At 39.2% G+C, this 14911-nt stretch overlaps 1 protein-coding gene across 9 annotated transcripts in view; it reads left to right on the forward strand.

Moving 5' to 3' along the window:
* The window catches only part of CADPS2 (calcium dependent secretion activator 2), a 302854-nt gene that overhangs the window by 218503 nt on the left and 69440 nt on the right, over positions 1 to 14911 (forward strand). For all 9 annotated transcript variants that reach the window (XM_042815716.1, XM_042815717.1, XM_042815718.1 and 6 more), the window contains exons 15-16: positions 268 to 331; positions 2895 to 3018. In XM_042815716.1, the coding sequence (XP_042671650.1) occupies positions 268 to 331; positions 2895 to 3018 (188 nt within the window). The remainder of the gene's footprint in view (positions 1 to 267; positions 332 to 2894; positions 3019 to 14911) is intronic.

Here is a 14911-nt window from a genome sequence, read left to right on the forward strand (position 1 = left end):
TATTTTTCATAGTTGAGAAAGTGCAAATAATGCTTTTTGCCTTTTGTTTTTGTTTTTGTTTTTCTGTATTTGAGCCTGTGCTGCTGGTAGGCTGATACTTCTATAATGTATATATTTTCCATGGTAGATTACTGAAGGGATCTGTTTTCATTAGTGCTTTGCCTGTGGGAGTTTGCTATTAAATTTATTAATGCAAGCAGTGTACAGAGTTACATCTCAAAGTAAATGCCTATCATTTTCTGTTCCTTTTTTTTTTTAATCTTTAAGATACTGTTTCCCTTTTGGACGTCCTGAAGGAGCTTTAAAAGCCACGCTTTCATTACTTGAAAGGGTAAGTTGGACAATATATTTTAGTTCTGCCTGAGTACTAAGCTTGCTTTTTTTTCTTTTGCCTTCAGGCCAACTGAAAGCAGACTTGTTTCTACTTTGGTATTCTACTACTGGTTATAGTTGTTGTGTGCTGGGAGGTTTGTTTTTTATTTCTCAGCATTTTCCAAAGAACCAAACAGCTGTTCTCTGTAGGACACATTTCTTGGACTTCAAGCCATTGTAGTTAAGCTTCTTTATGATTTAATGATTACCCAGCATTACACCTGAAGTAATACAAGTCAAGTCTACTGCCCTTCTTTCCCTGCCACTGTTGTTGTTGATAGTGATATAAACATTAAAAACCATCTATATAGTCAAAACAATCATCTATGATTGTGTAGACTGAGTCAATGTGAGAAGAAAATGCTATGTGTGCTGAAACTGTCATGAGCCATAAAGTTGCACATAGCAAATCCTCTTCTACTGCCTGGAAGGACGAAAGCCTTGCAATGGTAAAATCATCTGTCTTCTGTGAGGAAAGAAAATATAAAATTCCAATAGGGATATCAGCGGACTTGTATCAGCAGGAGTCTGAGGAACATAAGAATGGAAGAAAAGCTTAGATCCCATTTGGATAGTCCTGCCAAAATCTGAGAGGTTTAGTCCCAGGAAGTCAGCCATTTTGCAATGCAAAAACTCTGTGGATGGAAATTCTGTCTTATATCTCTGCCATGTTCAGAAACCTTCTATATGTTTTATTTATTACTACTTAGAATCATAGAATCAGAGAATCACCAAGGTTGGAAAAGACCTAAAAGATCATCCAGTCCAACCGTTCACCTATTCCCAACAGCTCCCACTAAACCATGTCCCTCAACAACATCCAGCCTTTCCTTGAACACCCCCAGGCTCGGTGACTCCACCACCTCCCTGGGCAGTCCATTCCAGTGCCTGACCACCCTTTCTGAAAAGTAATACTTCCTAATGTCCAGCCTGAATCTCCCCTGCCGTAGCTTGAAGCCATTCCCCCTGGTCCTATCACTAATGACACGAGAGAAGAGGCCGACCCCCAGCTCACTACAACCTCCCTTCAGGAAGTTATAGAGAGCAATGAGGTCTCCCCTGAGCCTCCTCTTCTCCAGGCTGAACATTCCCAGCTCCTTCAGCCTCTCCTCATATGGCCTGTGTTCCAGACCCCTCACCAGCTTTGTTGCCCTCCTTTGAACACGTTCCAGGGCCTCAGTGTCTTTCTTGCAGTGAGGGGCCCAAAACTGGATACAGTACTCGAGGTGCGGCCTCACCAGTGCTGAGTACAGGGGAACAATCACCTCTCTGCTCCTGCTGGCAGCACTGTTTCTGATGCAAGCCAGGATGCCATTGGCCTTCTTGGCCACCTGGGCACACTGTCGGCTCATGTTCAGCCAAGCATCAATCAATACCCGCAGGTCCATTTCCTCTACGCAGTCCTCCAGCCACACCGCCCCAAGCCTGTAGCGTCGCCTGGGGTTGTTGTGGCTGAAGTGCAGGACCCAGCATTTGGCCTTGTTGAACCTCATCCCATTGTCTTCAGCCCAGCTCTCCAGCCTGTCCAGATCCCTCTGTAGGGCCTCGCTACCCCCAGGCAGATCCACACTTCCAGCCAATTTGGTGTCATCTGCGAATTTACTGAGGGTGCACTCGATGCCCTCATCGAGGTCATCAATAAAGATATTGAAGAGGACAGGCCCCAGCACTGACCCCTGGGGAGCACCACTCACGACCTGTCGCCAGCTGGATTTGGCTCCATTCACCACCACTCTCTGTGCCCGGCCCTCCAGCCAGCTCCTTACCCAGCCAAGAGTGTATCCATCCAAGCCTCTGGCTGCCAGCTTCTGCAGGAGAATGCTGTGGGAGGCAGTGTCAAAGGCTTTGCTGAAGTCTAGGTAGACCACATCAACAGCCTTTCCCTCATCCACCAGATGGGTCACTAGATCATAGAAGGAGATCAGGTTGGTCAAACAGGACCTGCCCTTCATGAACCCATGCTGGCTGGGCCTGATCCCCCGGTTATCCCGCACATGCCGCATGATCTCCCTCAAGACGATCTGCTCCATAACCTTCCCTGGCACCGAGGTCAGGGATACTGAAACAGGGAATACTTCTGACAGTATTCACATTTTCTCCTTTACACAGTTAAAAAATCAGTGGATTTGCAATGATGGAAATTTTTCCATAAGTGAGAACCAAGCAATTTCCACATTCACATGTTTAGTGGATACCAGGATCCAAACCGTCCGGGGAACACTCTCATTGCACTGTTCATGGTGTCATCCAAAGGATCGCTGACTGACATGCTTCAAGATGCCAAACAGTGGAGGTAGTCTTGTATAGCATATAAATACAATACAGGCAGTCAAACAGGATTGAAGAGAAATCTTCAAAAGCAAATACTCAGTTCCACCAGCTGAAATAGTTCCTTTTTGATTAATGCCTTCAACAGTTATCAGCTCTGAAGTAACATTACAATACTTTTATCCTTTTCCCATGGGTTTTGAGTAATGAGTGTAACCAAGTGGTATAATTGTCTATAATTGTCTCTGGCACAGGTTTTAATGAAAGACATTGCCACTCCCATACCAGCAGAAGAGGTGAAGAAAGTGGTCAGAAAATGTCTGGAGAAGGCTGCCTTGATCAATTACACTCGACTTACAGAATATGCCAAAATAGAAGGTTAGTACAGCAATCAATTGCCAAAGTGGCTGTAAAAGCCAACAATGCCTATTAACTGAATATTCTGTGAGCAGCCTTTTCCCTTTCCTGAACAAACCCTTTCCACAGCAAGGGGAAATGTCTCATTAAAATCTCAGCTGGTGAACTACGGAGCTTTTTCCTATTCATTGCTTTAATATGCCTCCTGGGACCCTGTTTGAATGGAAGACCAGGACTTCTTAATTTAAGTTGCCCTTTGTTCTCACTTTTGAGTTTTCCATAAATCTAAAAGGTTGTTTATGGATTATTTTTTATTTCCCTTTTTCTAGCAATTAAACTACTGACAGGAAATTCTTTCCTTATCAACAGTAACAGTACATTGAAACTTGAAAACTCTGGATATAGATGTCTTTCTGATGTATTTATAAGGCTGACAGATAAGTGTTATTTATTTATGTCATTGTGTTGTCAGATGTATGATAATAATCTGATATTTAAAATCTTAAATACATCCTGATTTATTGAATGAACTACATCAGTAGTTTATTTTCTGGAATTTCCATGTATTCTGGAACACATTGCGGTGAAATTAAATTAAGATTTTTCTCAACAAATTGGCTAGGGTGCACAGAATCATTTAAATACTGTACGTAAGTATGTAAACCTTATGGAGAACAAAAAGGAAGTCACAGTAGTGAAATGCTTAGTTAAGATCTGCTCCATAAAGCACAGAAAGTTACGTCTGTGCAAATATATTCAGGAGTAGAAAACAACGTGTTTGCATCTATCTAACTGTTTCTTTGGAGGCACTGTCAATTAATAGGAAAATAAATGAAAGATAGATTTTACTAAAAAAATCTGTTTGTTATGAATAGTAAGTTTTTCTCATAGCATGTATTTCTAGAAATACACTAGAATAAATAGAGTTATCATAATAGCAAAATGAAGCCTCATATCTTCTGCAATACTCTAAAGTCAACTTTTTTTTTCCGTTTTCCATTTCTGTTTAAATTCTCTGAAAAACATGAGTTAACCAATCTCACACATGATAAACAAAAAAACCTATCTCATCACTATAGCAACCAGTATTAGATCATGGGAGTAACAACATGAAACCAGTTCATCATAATTAATTATGATACCACGTTGTGTTAAAGAAAGGAGGCTGAATATTAAATCTATTCCGGAAGATGAAAAAGCAAAAGTATGATTTCCCTTATTTTTGTCTTTCCATATTTAAAATGGATTTTCTGGTGCTCAGTATTTGTCTCTTAGTAAACCTGTTAAAATAATTGGTAAGGAAATGGAAACATTATATAAGATGACAAAAGTTTGCAAAATATATCTTAACTCTCTGACACTAAACTGGATTGGGAAAGTTTTTTTTTTAACCATGAAATGAATACATCTTTTGTCAGGATTTTTAACTAGATCCTGGAGAATGCTACCAGTTTCCGTGTAAGTAGCAAATTCTGCCCCTTTAAATATACATATTGTTAATACTGCACTAATCTGGAGTGGCAGATAACACTGAAGTCCATTCCATAGCGTATTTTAACTTGCTTATTTCTTTTTGACAAAACTAGGTTTCTGTTAAGTATATTTACACTCATGTTATCCCAAAATACAATTGATAATTGCATACAGCAGTGTAGTACATCAAGGAAAAAAGTGTAAAGTACTTTTTCTGAAAATAAAATAGAGTAGAAAGTAAAGGGCTCTAACACCATAACATGAGAAAAATAAACACCTTTGTCTTCAGTAGCAATGGGGCCTGTATTTATCTTTTCCTATACTGAATTTATAATAAACATCTTACATTTTTACCAGCATAAATGCAATAGTTTTCATTCTGTCATTCAGGCCTATGGGAGAATTGCTGCACCTCAGGCACTGAAATGTTCTTCTCTTAGAAGTAATTCATGTTTGCATTTGCATTAATTGCTTACTCCTCAGATTGCATTTTAAGAGCTAAAAAAGAGAGAAGACAATGCATTGTATGAGCATCTCTGCCACAGTCAGGAGTGTCACTGCTGTACTCAAAATTCTTTTTAATTCCTTATTTGGTATCTATTCTATTGTCATGAAATTAAAACAGTTTTATTTCTGCAATGATGTTTCTTTCTTCTTTTTTGGTTTTCTTCTTTTTTTTGTTTGTTTGTTTTTAATTTGTTTGTTTTATATTTAGCAACAGCAGAAAAAGACTCAGGTGATTACTATTTGTGTGCATGTCTGCATGTGATTTAGTCTGTTGCATGTGTTGTTTTTTCATTCTGCTGATTTCAACAATACCAAGATATTGACCAGAGCATGTACAAGCCTTAAAATTAGTCTTGGTGTAGTGTCCATGTGTTCATCATTTACACTGTTATTTAAGTATGGCATGCGTATTTATTAGTAATTTAGGTGATTTTATTAACCTCTATCTTTTGGAATGTTGAAAAATTTAGTTTCTGTGAAAGATGTAACTAAGAGATGCTGACAAGTTTGGCTCTTAAATTCATAATGAAGGACTTTATATGAGAACTCATCTGACAAAGCTTGTTTTACATCATGCTGATATGATTCTGTTTAGTGGTATGTTTATTTTTCTAGTTACAGGTGAGGTTTGAGAGCATGTTTGTTCTTTGTGTTTCTGATTCCATGAGTCTGATATTGTTTCTAGTAATGCAGAGAGTTTTTTGAGTGTTTTTATTCAAAGAGTTACAAAAAGATCAAAAAGGGCATGGTTGAAATATTGTCTCCATAAAGACTGTGTAGAAATGACTATTCAGGTGTGTGATAAAGTCCTAGTGGCTGCATGGAAGTATGAGGGATTGCAAATATTTATAGAATTTAGAATAGAACAGAATGGAAATAATAGCTATGCACACTTCTGCTTTACCTTTTTTAAAGCCTGGTGATAGTGCTTTTTGGTTTCCAACCATGGCTATGGGAAGGGGCATTGAGTTGGTAGCGTTCCCAGCGTAAAATCATTTTGTGTCTAGAAAGACACACTGGTGACTTTAAAGTTGTTCAAAAGATAGTTGAAAACAGAGCTCCTTGACAGTGACGGACCTGAAGGGAGAAAGGCAGTCCATTTCTTAGTTCTCCATTCTCTGTAAGAGGAACAGCTTCCATGGCCAGTAATCAAGCAGAAAACATTATCAAATTATAAAGATTACATTTTTAAAAGTTAGTATTCATTCATGGAACAGATCATCCTGGATGACATGCTTGATCACATGAGGAATGAACGTGTGATCCGAGACAGCCAGCACGGCTTCACCGGGGGAAGGTCATGCTTGACCAATCTGATGGCCTTCTGTGATGGAGTGACGGCATTGGTGGATAAAGGGAAGGTGACCGATGTCATTTACCTGGACTTGAGCAAGGCCTCTGACATGGCCCCCCCCACCACATCCTTATCTCCAAATTGGTGGGATGTGGATTTGATGGGTGGACACTCGATGGATAAGAAACTGGTTGAAAGACTGCAGACAGAGGGTGGTCATCAATGGCTCTATGTCTAGGTGGAGGCCGGTAATGAGCGGCGACCCAGGGGTCTGTCTTGGGACCGGTGCTCTGTAACATCTTTATCAGTGACATCGATGACGGAATCAAGTGCACCCTCAGCAAGTTTGCTGACGACACCAAGCTGAGTGGTGGAAGAAAAAGATGCCATTCAGAGGGACCTCAGCAGGCTGAAATGGTGGGCCTGGGTGAACCTAATGAGGTTCAACACAGCAAAGTGCAGAGTTTTGCACTTGGGCTGGAGGAATCCCAGGCATCCATACAGACTGGAAGGAACAGTCCTTAAGAGCAGCCCTGCAGAGAAGGACCTGGAGGTTTTGATTGATGAAAAGCTTAACATGAGCCAGCAGTGTGCCCTTGCAGCTCAGAAGGCAAATGGTATCCTGGGCTCCATCAGAAGAGGGGTGGCCAGCAGCGACAGGGGGGTGATTGTCCCCCTCTACTCTGCTCCATCTGGAGCACTGCATCGAGATCTGGAGCCCCCAGTACAAGAAAGACAGGGAGCTGTTGGAGAGAGTCCAGAGGAAGTCCATAAAGATAGTCAGGGGACTGGAGCACCTTCCCTATGAGGACAGGCTGAGGGAGCTGGGCTTCTTCAGCCTGGAGAAAAGAAGGCTGTGAGGTGACCTCATTGCAGCCTTTCAATACCTAAAGGGAGCCTACAAACAGCAGGGGAGTGAACTCCTTGAAAGGGTTGATAACAACAGGTTTTAAGTTGAGGGAGGGGAGATTTAGGTTGGATGTCAGGGGGAAGTCCTTTACAGAGAGAGTGGTGAGGTGCTGGAACAGTTTGCCCAGAGAGGTTGTGGATGCCCTGTCCCTGGAGATGTTCAAGGCCAGATTGGATGGGGCCCTGGGCAGCCTGGTCTAGTATTAAATGTGGAGGTTGGTGGCCCTGCATGTGGCAGGGGGGCTGGAGATTCATGATCCTTGAGGTCCCTTCGAACCCTGGCCATTCTGTGATTCTGTGAAGTGCAGCTTAGAAGTCCAGTGAATATATAACTGAAGAGTCTGAAAATTCTCATGATTCCTAACACTTCCACTGATTTTCATTTAAAAGGTTTAAATACCATGGAAACAGAAGTGTTCCAATCAGAGTTGTTAAAAAAGGAAAAAGACAATGTAGTGATACAGGCATTTCTGCCACTGCCTGTTAGAATGAGTACACAACCAGGTGATCCTCTGATCCCCCCTGACCAACAGGGAAAGGACCTTTAAGCAGGTGTTCCTGAGCACTTGGAGGCTTCTTCAGGAATGTCTCTGTGAAAAGATGGGTTTCATACTATCAAAAACAAATATACCTTAAGAGAGGTTCTCTGCTAGGTAAGACAACTAAAACTAGATAGTACAAATATTCCACTTACTACTTCAACTCATGCAGCTGTTGAATAAAATGTCTCTTCAAATGAGAAATGTAGGAAGTGTTGAATCTGTGAAAAGAGGAAACTCAATTTGGAGTTTGTCTGGTATGACATTTGTGCTCCAAAATCTCAGTTGTACACTTTTATATAACATGCATCACCTCAAGCACAAATCTTTGTTTCCCTCACCCTTGCTATTCTTATTTTTTCTCAAGCTTGTTGTGTCAGAATCATGGACTATTAAGTACAGATGACATAAAGTTAGAGGCACAGAAGAGAAAGAAAAAAAAAAAGAAAGTACCTGTCATCAGTCATTTTACATTAGCTTTAAGCATGATTTGAGAGGAACTATTGCTGTCTTCTTGAGATTCTAGGATAGGAAAGCTGTCCCTTAAGTGACCTGGCAAATGACAGTGTTACAGAATGAAAGGGAAGCCTATGGCATACAATAAGTAATGGAAATTCACTGTGTTAGGTGAAACTAGAGGTCTATAGGTTGTATTTGTAATTTAATTGCTTAATTAAATACTTCTTCTGACTAGAAGTTTATTTGAAAATCTGAGTCAACTTAGAAAATGAATTTTATTGACAAAATAGACTGTTGTACAATAATTTAATGTCACTTTGAACCCATTTCTGTGATGTAAAAGTTCAGTCTTAGGTATCATTCATATTTTAGGCTGGCTAACAGAGTGAAATCCTGCTCCTATTGGTGATGCTAGCTAAACTGCAGATTTCAACATGAACTTGATAGACAGCATGCTTAGCCCTAGCACCACGTATTGCATTGTTGTGGAAAATAAGGAAAAACTATTTATTAACAATTATTAATTACAATTTAACTTATACACTGAACACTATGCAGAGAATCTTGAATTGTAGGAGTATCCTTGGTTAGGTAGTACAGAGGTGAACATGCAAGTTGTTCTTGTTGAGAGAATCCTTTCTGAGCAGTGTAGTTGCCAGATTCCCAGGTGTGTTCACCAAGCGCTCTCATTTTCACAGTCTCAATTGAAGATGACTCTGAATGCTTTCCCAGAAGTCAGTGGTTACTTTCTTAATGGCAGATGCAGTGGTATAAGCAGCACTTGAGTTGACAGGATTTGTTTGCAGCCAGAATGACATTTTATTTAGCACTGCCACATTGTAGAACAGCATTTTTCAAAAAAAGTTACATTTGCAGTGAAAATTATGCAAGGTTCAGCATGTCATTTCTCATGACATGAACTGACAAAATTCTCATGGAGTAACAAATCTGTTCAGTCAGTATAATTGCCATTACGAGGAGAACAGCAGCAAGCCTACTATTGTCATTATGAACTATGCCTAAGAACTCTCATATAACGCTCCTGTAGTTTGCAGCAAGGGCTTATGATTTGTGAAGATGATGATCAAGGCATCAATATATTAAAATCTCTTTTTAAGTATGAACCATTTTCATTTCAGAACTTGCTGTCTTTGTGACTTTGCTATCTGAAAGTGCTTCCGAATCATTTTGTGTATGACAGGTTTCCCAGTTTTACTCAGTACTTAACACTCCCAATAAATAATGCTGAGCATAACTTGGCCTTCTGGATTCTGAGGCCAGAGCCAAAATGCATTTTTCAGATGAGTTCTGTAGAGCTTCCAATGAATAGCTTAGAGAAATTTGCATGCATCCTTCAGCTGTTTTCTCACCTTCATAAAGGGAAACTTATAAAGAAATGGTAACGTATGTAAATCCATTTAAAAAACATGGTAATGAAGTACTGTATTTATTCCTCCTCAGAAACAATTTTTCCCCATTAACACTTATTAGAAATCTGAATGAATGAGGAGAAATGGACTCCATGAGTGCTGCTGTTATTTCCAAAGCCAAGTGAGAAAATCTCACGTGTAAACAAATTTTTCAGTACAGAGCATTACATTTCTGTAGAGTAAAAAATGGCCTTGGTTAAGGATGAATGTGGCAAATGGCTGTGAAGCAAACAGGTCACCTGTCATCATTAACAGATGAGAACAAGAATGAGAATAACAAGAATGAGAATAACAAGAATGAGAATAAATTTTATTAAAATCAGTGCAGATATTTACTATGTAGCGCACAATTGCTCAAAGACAAATTACAGTTGTCATCTCAGTATTGCTTTCTCCACCAAAAGCTGAATAACTGTTAACTGCATACAGTAGAGGGTCAGGAGCAACGCAACAGTAGTTTTTTCTTCAAAGGACGTAATTCATTAACATACTCACTACATACTACCCTTCCTTTTGAAACTCATATGTAGATGCCCTCAGAGCTTAGGAGGATCTTTCTGACTTAAAAAGAAGAACACTACAAACATTATTGAAATGTTTGAATCTCTATTGAAAAAGAGAAGGCAAGTGGAGAGAGTCGTTGTACCTGGAGAGGACTTGATTAAAGCTCTCCATGCATGTTCATTTCACTGAATAAACAAAAATGAGTGACTTGCACAGCAGCACAGCACCTTCTTGGTCTCTGTTGTACAACTAAGCAGAAACAGGATACATCCCTGTATCCTCTTAAATCAATCCGTGATTTCAGTTTTGGAACAGAGGTCTTGAAAGGAACCTGCAGTTAATGTCTTGATACCTCCTTCATCAGCATACCCAAATCCTGGCTTAACAGCTGCATGAGCTGTTCTTTCTCTGTGCCATCATTCTTCCCATTTTCTGCTTCCTGCTTCAAGTACGGGAAGACCATTTCAAGTCCTGCTTGCTCTATAGGCTACGAATCACCTTACAGTCATGTCATTTCCTATTTGTCAGCACAGTACCTCCCTCCTTTATTTTAGATAGCTTTGGCATTTGCATCTTCAATCCCGCCTTGCCCTATGGTGTATTTTAAATATTTTTTATACTTACAAAACCTATTTTTAGTAAATTTTCCTTACCTTGTCTGAGAAGTTTAGTCTCTTGTTTTTCATTACCATCTTGAAAAACTTTCTCTATTGATGTTTGAATCTTCTTGAACATTGATGACTGTATCATCTCCATGAAATACCTGCACAGTAGTAGTACTGCTTCCCAGTCTGTAATGCTCGGTGCGGTGCCCACAGCTTGCTCCTTCATGGGCCTGTCCTGGGCTACGTGGAGCTGCTGCAGCACCTCCTGCCCTCCTCCTGCCCTGAGCTCGGTGCCTGCAGGGCCGCTGCTCTCTCATTTCTCCCCCGTTTCTCCCAGCTGTGCTGCTGTTGTTTTCTGGCCGTGGCAGGGCCCTGCTGGAGCAGCTCTGCTCTGACACAGGGCACTGCGGGGCTCTGCTCACAGGCCACCCCGCAGCCCCTGCTACCAACGCCTTGCCATTAAAGCCCAATATAACCAGTAATGTAGTAGGTTTGACTGGTCTTTTCCCATCCACATCATGCTTATGGCACTCTGTTGTTCAGTGAAAAATTGATACAACCAAGTCTTTATGGTCTTTAATCATTTCCAACTGCTGAATTATAGCAAATGTTTATTGCTGTTTATGTTAAGTCCATTGCTCTTCCCCTTAAAGTTGGTCTCCAGTTCTTCTATTACCGTATTTATGACACTGCTCTTTATTGCCGGTGTTTTACAACACTGTTATCAGAGCACTATAGTATTTATTCTCAAGTCATTGGTGAAATATTAAAGAAGCTCAGCCCCACAATGGATACTCAAGGAATTCTTGAAACCTTTCTTTTCTCCTTCTCAACGTTAACCATAGCCTTTCTCTTTAGGTATCTTCTTTGTGTAGCACAGTTTCTTTTTTAATCCTCATTTTCTTCAGCTTAACTGATAGTTTTCCCATGAGGCACAGTATCAAATGCTTTAGTAAAGTCAGAATAGATGAGATCTACTGAAGTTATTTTCTAAGAAAATATCCTATCAGGCATAGCCTCTGCTTGAATCTAGCACAAACTACATTTGCAAATTTGTTACACTTTATTCTATGTCCTCAAGTACTAATTTTGTCAAAATTTGTTTCAAAGTTAACTGACAGCATCACTTTTCCTGCCTCTTTACCTGCAGGCATTAGATTTGCTATTGACATCTTTCACTAACTTTATAAAGTTTAGACTCTAAAATTTATTATATTTATGAAATCTAGGTCTGCATTTTCAATCACCAGTTCTTTCTCTTACTGGGATGTCAACTATTCAGATCCCTTCATTCATGGAGCTCTTAAGTTCTCACGTTTGTTATCTCCAAGTTTTAAGCCACACAACAAAACAACGAAAACAACAAAAACAAAAAGTGCTGAGAACATTAGTTCTTTATGCCTTTATAGAAAAGTTACAAGTTATAAGCAAGGATGGGAAGAAAGTGCTAGTTTCTATGTTGCGAAAACCAGAATACAAAGCATCGTAAGTTAGATCATGAATTGAAAAATCAGATTTCTTTTCATCCTGGCATTTTTTATTTTGCTTTTACCTCTTCAGATTTCATGTTTCAGTTTTTTCCAGCTTCACATGAGTCAATAGATTCCCTTTTCTGAAAATAAATGTGCGATTATCCCATGACAGCAATTCCATTGAATACTACAATAGATTTGAAAAAGGGTAGAAACACTGCAACGTCATCCACTTTATAAAATAATAGGTTATAAAGTAGGAGATGTAAATTCTAACTTTCTTTAAATCTCATAATCTTTCTGTACACGCCACGGGTAGTATTAATTATTTTTTTAAAACTGTTTTGTCTCAAGAAGTTAAAATCCTATTTAATTCTCAGATATGGAAAAACTAGTTTCAGCTTCACAATTAAAGCTAAATTCCATTATTTGTATAAGGCTAGATTTATTTTTTTTTTAATCAGAAGAATATAGCCTGTCCTCCCAGATGTCCGCTCTACTTTTTCACTGCAGAATTAATTTTGTGAGAATTTGCAAGAAAATCCATCATGGTCACATTGAAATTATCTGTAGATGGATTATCCCAGTTGCAGATTAACTCTGGAGTCAGCTCAGGTCTAGAAGCATATATTAGCTCCAGTTTATTGACATTTGTACTGTTTTTGTTACAAGCAGTATTGAAAAGTCTGAATTAGCTCGCCCTACTGACACAGAGTTGGCTCCCATCCTGATGATCAGTGTCATAGCGGTTCTGCTGGTACAGCTCAGTTGTTCAGACATTATTTGTCATGGCTCTTGGCTCAACAGCTAAGGAAGAACACTTGGAATGGATGAAGTTTTATAAGGCATAAAATTTACTAACTTCTAACAGTCATTTACAAAAGTAATAGCACTCACCAAATTCGCTTAAGTAGGCATTAAGAAGAGGTTAATTGAGAGACCTCAGAAAGTAGACGTTACTGCCATATCATCAGAGTTCTAGGAAGTTAGTTACTCTGGATATTTCATATTTTCATCCTTGGTTGGGGAGAGATGTAAAATCTTTGCTTAAGTTTGTACAGATGACGCAAAAGTCCTGTGGAAATTAATGACAGCAAAATGTTGCTGTTTGGTAAGCTTATGGTAAGCTTAAACCCTAGCCTATAGAGGAATGCGTGACATACCGAATATTGTTTCTGGTAAACATTCACTCTGCAGTGGATTTGGGTAAAAGCAGACAAGCAGGTTTTCAGGACATCCCAGTATCTAGATGTGGCAGAACAGGGCAGCATGTGTGAGGTTGTGAGGACATCTGGCCGAGTTCAGTATTTGAGTCATCCTCTAGTCAGCACTGTACAATCTGTTATAACACAGAGATAAAAATATTTTTAAGGCTGATGAAAGGGTATAGTTGAAGGAGTCTTGTCAGTTTCGATCCTTAAAGAAAATTGACTTATTTCAGAGCACAGAATGCCTTCACAGAAGAAAAAACAAACAGGAAGGGAAGTATCCCTTCACTTGGTAGAGTAAAGCATAGAAGACCAAAGGGCCAAAGGCCAGAAAAATGCTCATGAGAAATTGAACACATGCATTTAATAGTGATGGTGGTTATGTGCAGGGGTTGGAGAACAAGCAAAGAAATGAGTTTCACATTTGTCTGCAAAGATACAGTCTTTTCTGGAAAGCAAGTATAAGTTAGGTGTTAGACAAGCTGATGGTTTTGGGTCCAGTAAAGGAGGTACTGGGAGAAGTTCTTTGACCTGTATAAAACAGGAGCTCCAAGCAGAAGATCTGACAGTCCCTTCTTGCCTTGATCTCCATCCATCCATAAAGCACTCACCTTTTCATTTCAATAGTTTTTAGTCAGTTAACTTAGCTCGTTTAACAATATCTTCTTGGTACATGTGTGACTCACTGATAGGGTGTACTTGAGAAAGCATCCATTATTTGCAGACCCTGTCTTGCTCTTTCATTTTGACAGAATGTGAAGCTGAAAACAGATGATGGATGGCTTTTTCTGTTTATTTTCTAAAAGATGTCAAGCAGCATATTTACTGTCTTGACTCCTGCAGCAACTTGTTAGTCTGAGCAGTGTAAACACATCTCAGCAACCCTTAGTAATTGTGGAGAGAAAGACATTATAAATATAATGAAAACTGACACAACTGATTTCCATTCCTCTTATACTTTTTTTTTTTAACACTTATAAAGACAAGCACAGTATTTAATATAAAAAAAAAGTTAATATTTCATACTTTTTCTTCAAAATGCGTTAACAGCCACTTGCTTATACACCCGTGCAAATGATGATAATTTTGTCTGTCAACCCATACTCGCTAGATTTTGGAAAGACAGAAGTCATTAGTTAGAGAAAAAGACTGACTGGTGTACTTTGTAACTTTGTAACAGATGGAAAAAAAAGCTTTAGATGAAGCCCAACTGGAATGTGGAGAAGTAAATACAATGCAAGCGAGATTGCCTATATCAATTTACTATGTGAAATAGTAAACAAAAAAATAAGAGAGATTTTTCCAAGGATACAGAATGAAGGCAATTATCTACAGCATTCCTAACTAAATTTGATGATTGAAATATAATTATTTTTAAAAATACTGAAAGCTGTATAAAGCATCAAGAGTAATTTGCATGTTTTTAGCAAGTAGAAGATAGTTTCAAAAATACACTGAGAATTTCATGCAAATGTGAGACTTATAATTCAGGGAGCTTAATTTCTCCCACATTC

The sequence above is a fragment of the Centrocercus urophasianus genome, unplaced genomic scaffold (assembly GCF_019232065.1).
Source record: "Centrocercus urophasianus isolate 14NV4802_14NV808 unplaced genomic scaffold, USGS_Curo_1.0 seq_15, whole genome shotgun sequence".
Classification (NCBI taxonomy): domain Eukaryota; kingdom Metazoa; phylum Chordata; class Aves; order Galliformes; family Phasianidae; genus Centrocercus; species Centrocercus urophasianus.